This window comes from Paramisgurnus dabryanus, chromosome 5, assembly GCF_030506205.2.
Source record: "Paramisgurnus dabryanus chromosome 5, PD_genome_1.1, whole genome shotgun sequence".
NCBI classification, from domain to species: Eukaryota; Metazoa; Chordata; class Actinopteri; order Cypriniformes; family Cobitidae; genus Paramisgurnus; species Paramisgurnus dabryanus.
In genome coordinates, this window is record NC_133341.1 from 24,581,274 (window position 1) to 24,592,834 (window position 11,561).

The following is an 11,561-nucleotide window of genomic DNA, read 5'->3' on the forward strand; positions in this document are numbered from 1 at the left end:
CACATACTCTGAATGAATTGATGGCCTTTTTCAGCCCCTGTGCCTGCAGAATGGTCACCCTGTCTTCAGCCTATCATGAGGGCAAGGCAGCCCCCCATCCCCGATTGGTGCTTGAAAAGAAGTTCATTTCAGTAATTGGCTTTCAGCCCTGAATGCCTCCTGTGCTCTGAAACCAAAATGGCCGCCTAGTCCAGACACTGATAAGTTGAGCATGCTGGGTAGAGGGCATCAAGTCTGTTATGACATCACAACTGCATGTGTCTCATTTATTGATCCAAAATGCATGAATGGAGTTATTCAGCAATTCCAGCAATATACCATACAATAACTGTAGTGCACAGCGAAATACACTAAACGTAGTGAATATATTTACCACTGTATAACACTTATAAGAGCATGCAATTACTTCGGACAGTTAAACCCGGCGTTCTCCTGTAATAAGGATTTTCTAATGACTGAATTTGGTATATGATAATCAAAATGATTCACAGTAATAGTTAGATGTTCTGCAGGAGGTCACAGACAAGTTTGCTTATAAATTAAAGCCACAGTATGTAGATTTTCATCACTAGAGGTCGATATTAAACAATAACACAATTACAAAGGTTAAGCTTATTGACGATGTGAAAGATATTGGAACGATGGGAGATGTTGTTTTCATCATCTAGAGACGTATGGAATCGCTATCTTGTTCACAGATGAGTTAATGAATGAATGTTTAATTACCTGTATGTTTGACCACATTGTTTTATGGCATTGCAATGAATTAGCTGCAAGGCACCAACAGCTTAGATGCTGTATAACCGCCACTACCGCGCTTGCCCACTCGTGTTGCCATAGGTTTCTACAACCGGAAACTGAGGATAGTACGAATGTTACGGCACTACATGGGGGGTCCAGTTATAAGGGAGACAAGCGATGAGCAGTAATTTCTTTAGAAACTTAATGTAAGTACACAACTGCATTAAATATATCACACTGTGCAAGTGGTTTTTGGATATTTTATTACAAAAATCTTCCATATTGTGGCTTTAAAATGTAAACATATCAATTAAATGTAGGCCTTTAAGCAGTAGGCCCACATTAACATTACACATTACATTTATGATTTAATCCAAAGCGATTTACAATGCATTTATTACAAGTCATTTCAACTTACTATTATTTATCTTGACTAGAGATGAGTTGTTATAACTACAGGTGAGTTGTTATAACTTATAAAATTAAGTTGACTTTTCTCAACTATATTTTATAAGTTGTGACAACTACTTTCTGTTCACATGACTTGTAAATCTAAGTTGATTTAACAAAAAAATTTAAGGCAGCAAAGTTTTTTTTACAGTGCAATTAAAATATTAAGACAAAAAATATGATTTCTCATATTTCATTAATAGCTCAGACAAAAGCATAATTCACTCAGGTCTGGGGGGGCTGTGCCCCCCTGCCACCCCCCGAACTCTGCCTATGCCCATAAACAGCTCTATTTTTTTAAGGTATTTTTCAACAGGTAAAACTTTTCTATATCTGGGAATCTGGCTTGTGTGATGGGGGGTAAGTATGGTATATTTGCTATGCTGGATTACAACTCATCATTTAGCAGATGGAAAATAAACTGAGTTTCCCAGCAGTCCTGCTGATGACATACCAACATCTTACAAACCAAAACGACCAGCAAGAATATAACATTCTTAATTAAAAGTACCATTTCCCGCTAGGACAGTCAAGGGTGTTTTTTCAACAAAAAAGATTTTAAACGTTTTAAAGTATGTATTAGGTGTTTATGTGCTTACAGTACATACATGAAGGTGTGCGTTTCTGTTTGTAAGATGTTTGGCTTCAGCCCTCACCCATCACAGACTGGTTCTCCTGTTGACTTGCTGATCGATCCAGCTTGCTTCACACTGGTCCCTTTTTTAAATAAATATACACAATAACAGTATGAAAACTCAATGCTTTTTTGTAATTATGCTATGTTTGGATTTGTTATGGTGACTTTCTCTACATCTGTTGGAACAGTGAGTGCCGATTACTCAAAGCGATAACAGTAGGTAGCACTGCCAGGTCTAAGGTCAAAGGTAACACTAAAAGGCTAGCCTTGCCTGCTTTCTCTCTATCTCTCTCTTTCTCTCTCTCGCTCTCTTTCTGTCTGTGGTATCAACAGCACAAGGCCAGGTGTCCTACAGTATCGCTTTGGTAAACAAATATTCGGTAGGTTTAAGTTTTAATAACATAAAATAACATAACGGTGCCATGTTATTTATGTTATTTCCCCTCGTGAAGAACTCCTGTAAACCTTGCAGTGTTGAAACTCAGTGAACAAGGCATCTTAGACAAGCTGAAAAACAAGTGGTGGTACGATAAGGGTGAATGTGGGACCAAAGACTCTGGGAGTAAGGTTAGTCTGTTTACTTGTTTACTTATGCTCTGTAACAAACAAACAACTACCTTCATATACTACAAACAACAGTTACGACCAGCCCAGAGCCCCAGTATCATTTACTGGTTTTAATGGATTTGGCTCTTGGACACTTTCCTCTGAGATCATCTGCATACATCATATAGCACACAACAGTATAAAGTAACGGTAGAAACATAATGACAACTCACACATAGAAAGAGACATATCGAAAACACTTAAAAACGTTTAATGAAGTAATACATCGTCATTTTAATGATGTGGTAGTTAAGTAATACATTCATAGCCGTAATATAGCAGTTAAGTATTTGATTAGATACATATTTTTAGATTTTTCTCTTCTACTGCTGTGACATGGCCTAATTCTCCATATTGTTGATTAGTTTAGTGATTCATTTCTAAATTGTGTCTTAAGATCTGGTTCTTTAATGTTGCGATGGGTGAGAAATAAATTCCTTGCCTTCTCTCGCCGTCCCTAGGCAACGGCCATAGACATTAATCATGAGAATGAAATTATAGTACAAGCACAGTTGGTTGTAGTCGCTCAAACAATTATCACATAACGCTAATGATGATAAGAAGTCTGAATGGGATATATGAAGATATCCCACGACTTCTTTTCAAGCTGATTTCTGGGACACGTCTTTGGTATTTATGGATCTCCAGCGGTTAAAAAATTGACCCGATTCAGAGCAGTTTGCTTTTTTTTAAGCTGCACGGTTCCCCCTACAGGAAACCTGATTTTTCCCTTTGCTGTGGCTGTTACCCAATAGCTGTTCTCGTGGCATCAGCCTAAATTAGAGACTCCACTGAATTAACATAAAAGACGATTGTGTTATCGCACCTCCAAATGTAATCCAGTCTCATAATTAAGTTAATTACCTCTAAAATCATGTCCCATATGCACAACAGCTCCATTATGAGACTATACATCTACTGTATATTGGCCGGTAACCATGGCAACCATTTTGCATTCAAGACAGTAATGCAACACTCACAGCCCTACACTGTTGCTATGGTGCCCTTTCACGGGCCTATAGTGAAGAGAGACCGGTTGTGTGTGTACTGATGACCATGTCACAGCAGCAGAACTGACTCCTGTTGAGGCTTGTCTGTGTTTTGGGGTGTGGCGTTGGTCGCATGCAGGTGTCTGTTAATGAGTTTTGAAGGCTGTGAAGCTTGCAGAAGTAGTTCAGAGAGGGGAATTGCCATAGTAACATTAATATTCCTCCCCTTCTCCTCCTCGCTTGCTCTGTTAAGATGGCAGACCGAAGAAGCCCCCGAGGATCTGACTGTAGATCTCTGATGGCAGCCTATTTGTCATGTTACTGTACTGACTCTACTTCACCTCTAGAGGGGGCAACAGGCTCAGATCTGGCTCATCACTTTTTTGTGTGCGTGGGCGTGTGTGTGTGAGAGATTAAGCCCAGAACCGGCCACTTAGGGGACTCTTATAGGAATACGTGGAGAGAGAAATAACTTCTGTCTCTCTTGAGCTGCCTCAGGTTTTAATCCATCAGCTTTACCTTTGACCCCTGGGCACACCTTTTTAATGATTTGATGCTTTTTGAGCGTCCCTCTTTTAAGCATCAACTTTTATTGCACTCGTTCCCTCAAAGCAAATTTGTTCTGTGTGTAAATGGGCTTGCATGACTATTCATTTTTATTGTCGACTAGTCGGTGGGTCATTGTTTGAATTATGTAAATGACTCAACATTCGCCGTGCAGTTTCAGCAGACCTTGCTATTTCTGGCGAGTCCAATGCTGCAGCGTGTTCGCTGTTTCAGAAAAAAGAGAGTAAATCTCTATTGCCAGATTCTTGCTGCGACACTGTTTTATTCCACCCACTTAAAGTTTCTTTCAGTCATTGAGATTTGTTTCTGAGCAGAATTTCTCATGTCTTTGTGAACTTAAACCACACTGATTTAACATTTGCATACAGTAATTTCCACTATATTACTTGTATTTTGAATAGTAAGAGTATTATAAAGTAGATCATCACCGGAGGAATATTCCTCCTGTTCCCGCCAAGTGCAAATAAAGTCACGTGATCCTCGACTAGTCGACACCAAGCCATCGACTTGACTAGTAGAGAAAAAGTGTGAATACGCTACTGTGTGACTGTATGAGTGTTGTTGGGTGCATGCTGGGTAGTGAAAGCATGCAAATATTTAAGCTCCTCTATTTAAGTCATCATAGAGAAGTTTCTTGTGCATTTTATTGTGTCTGTGTACTAACTCTCTCCCCGCCCCCCCCCCCCCCCCCCCCGCAGGATAAGACCAGCGCGCTGAGTCTGAGTAACGTGGCTGGCGTGTTTTATATTCTGGTGGGGGGTCTGGGTCTCGCCATGACTGTGGCACTGGTGGAGTTCTGCTATAAGTCGCACCAGGAGACCAAACGCCTCAAACTCGTCAAAAATGCCCAGAACTTCAAACCAGCGCCTCCATCCACTGCACAGAGTTTTACTACTTACAGAGAGGGATATAATGTCTATGGAACAGAGAGCGTCAAGATATAATGGTTTGTCTAGAATTGTTTTTAATGTTTGAATGTCTGTTAATAATATTAAAGGGCCCATATTATGCTAAATCAAGGTGTTTGGGCATAAATGTGTGTTGGCAGTGTGTGAACACAACCACCCTACAATAAAAAAACTAACCACTCCTTTTTTAATCAACATTAAACCAGAGAAGTCTCGTTAGACATGCTGTTTTGATTCTCTTGTTAATGTGATGTCACACTGATAAAGCCCTGCTCACGGCCACTGACTGACTGAATTTTACACAAAAGCTAAACACATTTTCTAAATGTGTTTGTTAGCACGTTGTAGCAATAATGCGGCTAAAGATACTATTTTCTCAGACTACAGATCTAGTTTTAACCGAAAGCAGCTCACTTGCATGTAAGCGTGTACTCACATTATCCAAACCAAACTGCGCTTGGGCACGTGAATATCCTAGCTGTACACATGACATTTAAACTAAGCAATATGATGGCATGTGAGAGGGCTGTGTGTCATCATGCAACAAAAGACAAATAAACAACACAAGCTTATCATAACGGTGGGTTCCAGTGTTGAGAAAGCACTTTACTTCCTGCTTTTTTCAAAAAAATCACATCTTAATGACGAAAGGGCTTGGATCAATAAAAGTACAGTGTGAGTGCGTGCTTCTGGGGGAGTAGGGAGGGGGGACAATCGCACTGGGGCATGGTTTGGTTTGGATAATAATATGAGTGTGCCCTAAAGCTGCACACGTGAAAACAGCACTTTTTTGCTCCCACCCAAACAAGAGGCATTTTGAATATGCTATTACAAATGATTCGTGTGATATTTTATGCTAAACCTTCACAGACATATTCAAGGCACACCTTATACATTTTATCCTGTAAAAATAGGCATAATGTTGGCCCTTTAATTCAATTCAAATGTAATGCTTTTTACAATGTTGCATAGATTCAAAGCAGCTTCAAGGGCGGATCACACAAAATGCATTTCTGGCAGTGGCAGACGCCTTTTTTGGGTTGTTTTCTATGGGCAGTGAGCGTTTTGCATAAAAGTAAACTCAGAGCGGAAAAGTGTCCAAAATCATTCGCTTTTTTCCATTGTCCAATTAAATGCAGGGAAAGGTGGTCCTTCCGTTGTGGTGACAGAAGCTTACAGTGGCTTAGATTAATGGGAGATTGCACTCACTCACTGTGTGTGTTTGTGCACCTCTCACCCTCAATCTAGGTCGGAGCAAGCGCCCTCTACCTTTTAAAGTTTCTGCTAATATGACATTTAACAGTAAACCAAAGTTTAAAGAGCGCTCACAATTCAATGATTGATTGACAAGGCACCTGCCTCGGTGGTTGCCCAGCAGTATAAGATGAAGCACCGCACTGCCCAATCAAATAAAGGCAGTGTTGTCCGCCTCACGTTTTCAATCGTTTAAACGCGTCAGGTGTGATAGGCCGCTTACGTGAGATAAAGAAAATAGAGAAAGCAGAAAAAATATTATATTATATAACTATATTTTACTGAGTCTATAGGACATTTAGTCAGCTAATATGATAGATGACAAGTATTAAATTAAAACATACACGCCTTCCTAGAAATTCCCCTTACGTAGTCCTGGGCAAAGATTAATCGCGATTAATCGCATACAAAATAAAAGTGTTTTATTTTTTGCATAACATATGAGTGTGTGCTGTGTGTAATTATTATGTATATATAAAGACACACACATTCATAAATATATATATATATATATATATATATATATATATATTTTATATATATATATATATATATATATATATATATATATTTTTATATATATATATATTATTTATTTATTCATTCTATATGATAAATCATTTTAATATTTCTGAAACTAATATGTGTGTGTGTGTGTGTGTGTGTGTGTGTGTGTGTGTGTGTGTGTGTGTGTGTGTGTGTGTGTGTGTGTGTGTGTGTGTGTGTGTGTGTGTGTGTGTGTGTGTGTGTGTGTGTGTGTGTGTGTGTGTGTGTGTGTGTGTGTGGTTAAATATACATAATAATTACACACAGTACACACAAATATATTATACAAAAAAACACTTTTATTTTGTATGCGATTAATCGTGATTAATCTTTGCCCAGCACTAAATATGCCTGTGAAAACCCAGCTAAAGGGCATTTTTTTGTGAATCATCCTACATAATGTAAAGATCATTTTGTGAAAATATATCCTTGATATTTTTCATATTGACTGAGTTAGCCCAGATCGGAATTAAACTGAAATTAATGAGTGAAATAAAACTTTGATGCTCCTCATAACTGGATTATATGAGACTTTAATCTGGATTATTAGACATCAGCCTGGAATTCACATGCAGGGTCACATTTAAGAACAGGCGTTCAACTTAAGCTACACAGAGAATATGTAATAATGCCTTGAATAGAACATTCATTAAAAATTGCAGTAATATCATAAAATGTACATAAGTATTACTGATAAAAGTGGATTAAAAAGGATCATATCATGTGTTTTTGTTAATTTTGTAATCATTTTTACTTTTAAAGTTATTACAATTTATACGTTCATATCATATCAATATTCATATTTAGATTTTCCATTTCTTTGTGGCCATTTAAATTACATTTTTGCTTCTGTACCTTTAAGGAATGCCTGCATTGTGACTAAGGGTGTCACGATTTTGATTTTAAATCAAAATTAATCGAAATAGAGTCACAACCTCGAACTTGGAAAAAATTGAATCGTCGATGCGATAACATGCGATAGCATGGCAGATGCAGGACACACCATGCAAGCTGCTCTTTACATGGGAAACAAAAACCGTGCACAGCAGAACGGCGTCTGTGCCAGGACTGGTCTTTTCTCTGAACTGAGATCTGTTTAAGTTTCACAACAACTTATTTCAGTTGCTTAAGAGTTATGAAAACAGCATTTAAACATGACTTATAAACCCAATCTCGTCTGACGGTAATAAAAATGCGTTTTTAAGTGCTGACAGGAATGTTCATCTGACAGAAAGTTTCATTTTATCAGTTATGTGCATGTACCATATTTTTCCACTGGCAGCACGACTAACAATGGCGGGGCATCTCCGGGTTCAAGATCAGATATTATTTCATAAATGTCGAGTCTAAAAATGGCAAACAGTAGCATTTTTTTGTGCTTTAAAAAAAGTAAAAATCGAGAATCGAATCGCGACCTTAGAATCGAAAATGTAATCGAATCAAGAATTTGGAGAATCGTGACACTCCTAATTGTGACAGCTCCATAAAACAAAAGCTGGGTATCATTAGTCTTTTTTTATCATGGGAGGAGGTTATAGGTCATGAATACACCAGAACGTTTTCATAAATACTTTCTGCAAAAGACCAGCTCATTAAAAATGATGAAAATAAAGCATCATGATGGACAATTTTCAAAATAGTGATGTCAGAGATGTGGTTGAGTTATGCAGTAAGTAAAGTTTACCATTTCACTAAAGCTGTTGTAACACTAAAACAGGTTTTACAAGATATCACTCATGTCTTTATTACACCCCCCCCCCAAAAATAAAACAAAACAGTGTGTCCTGTACATGTTATTAGAAAACCTTCTGTTCTGGTTGGCTGGTATGTGATTTAAAGGATGAAGGGGGGTCAGTTATTATGGCGCTATTTAGGCATGGTGGAAGTTAGCAAAATGGCAAACATTGCTTACAGCCGTTTTAAAATGTCTTCTATTCAGTCACTCTGATTTTTCTCATTCTCAGATTGGAATTCTGTCCCTGGCTGAACATAACGTATGTGGCATGGGTTAGATTCTCTGTCTGACTGCACTTCCCTTTAGAAAGTGGACACGCTGTCATTCAAACCTCTTCAGAACCTTTTTTCTCTTCATTGACCACAACCTGAACCAATAATCAAGCGACGGACTATCGGATTGAGCAACCCACCGACCCTCTCTCAGTGCCTTACGAAACCAGTGGCAGAACATCAAAATATGCAGGCCATCTCACCAAAGTCCTGGTGATGGCTTGCTGGGTGCTGGGTCTGAATTTAAATGAATCTGATTAGGAGAGGGAAAGACAAAGGAGGGAGTGAGACACACAGAGAGAGAGAGAGAAGGTTTGATTTGGTTTATCTCATGCTCTGTGATGACATGAGTGACAGCCAGCTTGTCTCCATGACAACTCACACCAGAAGGGATATCTGCTGTAAAAATGTATGCAAACTGCAGAAAACATTTTTTAATGAGTTTGTTTGTTCATTTGTCGAAAAGCTGTCCTGTGATTTAGTGTTCCTAACATTGTGTCATGCATAATTTTAGATCTATTCTGGCATCTATTGTCAATATTTTGCCCTCTTCGCAATTTCTTCAGAGTGTTTTTACTTTGGTTTAGAGAGAGTGTTTTACTGTATGTGCATGTGTGTGTGAGAGAATATAACGCAGTCTTCCTCCTGTAAACCAGGGTGTTGGACTTTAAATTTACTTTATCCTGTAAAAGAGAGATATTAACAACAGCACATTCAACAAGCAACAGGTTAAACAAACACATTTTTTACTATCGTAGTTGAGAGGTAACTGTTTTCTAATTTAGAAAAGTTTAGTAAGATTAAGTTTAAATCCATCTTGAATAGTTTGTAATCATTTAAAGTTAAATTATTTTAATTTACAATACTACATTACTGTGATGTCTATGGGGAAATACAATCTCTGTTCATCGTACTGATGAAAAAAGAGAAAACATGACTCTTTAGTTTTATAAATCCAGATGATGACACTACTGTATGTTTAAATTGTTTAACATTTCTTTAGGTGGTCAAATGCACATTTTTTAAAGGGTTTTATATAACTGATTTCTGTTTAATTTCTAAGTAAAGTTGCATGAGTGATAAAAAAACTGTTTCCTATTAACGAGACCTCCCCGGCCCACCCTTATTTACCCCTGACCTGCTCCTTTGATACCCCTCTCCCTTAAAACCTCTGCTGTTCCTTTATCCTGATTCAGTTAAACAAATAAATAAAGAGGCAGAATAGAAATACAAAACGATCGAGATACATTCTAAAAACAACAATATCTTCTTCTTGCATGACTGCATCCAACTATTAAACATTTGAGTTTATTTTGTAAATAAAAGCAGATTTAAGATAAATCAAATCTGACTGATGTGTGATTTCTGTTTTAATGTACAAAAGATGGTATTTAAAATATGTTGACCCAAATATCTCACTTAATAGTCATTTATTTACCTTCATGTAATTTCAACATTTTTTTTTATAAACACGAAATGTAATGTAAATGGGATGTTTAAGCTTTTTTATCCTATTTATGATATTTTATAAAATACATACATTTATCATGAATTCTGTGTAATTAAACCTAAAAAAATAAGGCTTCTTACCAACAGCACTACATTGTGTAATTTAATGTTTTGTTTAATTAAAAAGTTTGAGAACTTTTTTTCATACATTTTTATTGGGAAGGCCGCGAAGGAATGCACCGCACACTGAAAAAGTTTGAGTACCACTGTCCTATACAGTGCAGTCTGTTACCTTTTCAAAAAGTACACTTCTGTACCTAAAAGTTATTGGTACATCCAAGGTACACACCTTAGAGATATATACCGGTACCTCAAGGTTACATATCTGCAAATAAATGGTACATATAAGGATCTTTTTTCACTGTCCCAGTGAAAAAAAAGTACAACTTTTGTATCTTTTTTCTGATAGTGTATGACTTTATTTCTGGTCTTATGTAATTTTCTGATAGTTTTTTATGCTCAATTGTGATGAATTGCCTCTCATGAATCTCATAACTAACGGCAATTTTGGATAAAGGCAATTTTAAATTCAAACATACATTGATTTTCACAGCTGTGTCTGACACTCAGAAATAAATGTTTGGCTTTCTCTTTAGATCCATACCAAACAGTTAAATCCAGCTGCTGATTGGCAGCTGCATATATGCTACTTGTACAGCACTATGATCCTGATAAGTTTATTCTCATGACTGCCAGCTTCCTTCCACAACTGGTAAGTAAGGTATATTTAATAGATCCTTGTATCAGTGTTTGTTTATTAGTGATTAGGGTTGATTTAATTGTATGGCATTTCACACGTTCCTCTTTAACCACAATAACCACAAATCTGTCACTGTCAGCTTTGATGGGTTTTAATATGGACAAGGATAGAACTCAGGACTGCAGATTAATATTTATACATGTGTGCTGGTTTGTTTTAAACAATTGTTGGGTCAAATATAAAGATTTTCTATGTTAAACCCAGCAGCTGGGTTGAAAATAACCCAACATTTGTTAGAGTGAATGTGAAAAGCAGATAATTATTCTTCTAGTAACTCACAAACAGCACATTATTGGATGAAATGTGGAAAACCCCAACCGGTGAGTTAAAATTAGCTAGAGTTTTCTATGGTAATTAAACCCAACAATTTGATTTGTCCATATTCTGGAGTACATGTATCACAATTGCAGTGCATGCCACCTGCTGTGAAAATAAGCACCTGCTGTGCATATAAATGTTGTACATATTATAGTAGCAGCTGAAAGTTAAACAGGTTTAGTGTTAATTTAGATTTTTTTTTATATAATTTATGTAGTTCAGCGTTATTTTGCAATAAAATTATGTAGTTTTGGATTGACTGCTCTCTA

General features: G+C 37.1%; 1 protein-coding gene across 4 annotated transcripts in view; it reads left to right on the forward strand.

Annotated features, from left to right (window-relative positions):
• The window catches only part of gria3a (glutamate receptor, ionotropic, AMPA 3a), a 54,985-nt gene extending 44,898 nt beyond the window's left edge, over positions 1–10,087 (forward strand). For 2 of the 4 annotated variants that reach the window (XM_065250517.2, XM_065250515.2), the window contains 3 exons: positions 2,281–2,395; positions 4,689–4,936; positions 8,663–10,087. In XM_065250517.2, coding sequence (XP_065106589.1) covers positions 2,281–2,395; positions 4,689–4,934 — 361 coding nt within the window. In that variant the 3' untranslated portion in view covers positions 4,935–4,936; positions 8,663–10,087. Of the gene's footprint in view, positions 1–2,280; positions 2,396–4,688; positions 4,937–8,662 lie in introns of those variants that run through there. The other 2 variants (XM_065250516.2, XM_065250518.2) reach the window with 2 other exon arrangements.
• The last annotated feature ends 1,474 nt before the right edge of the window (positions 10,088–11,561 follow it).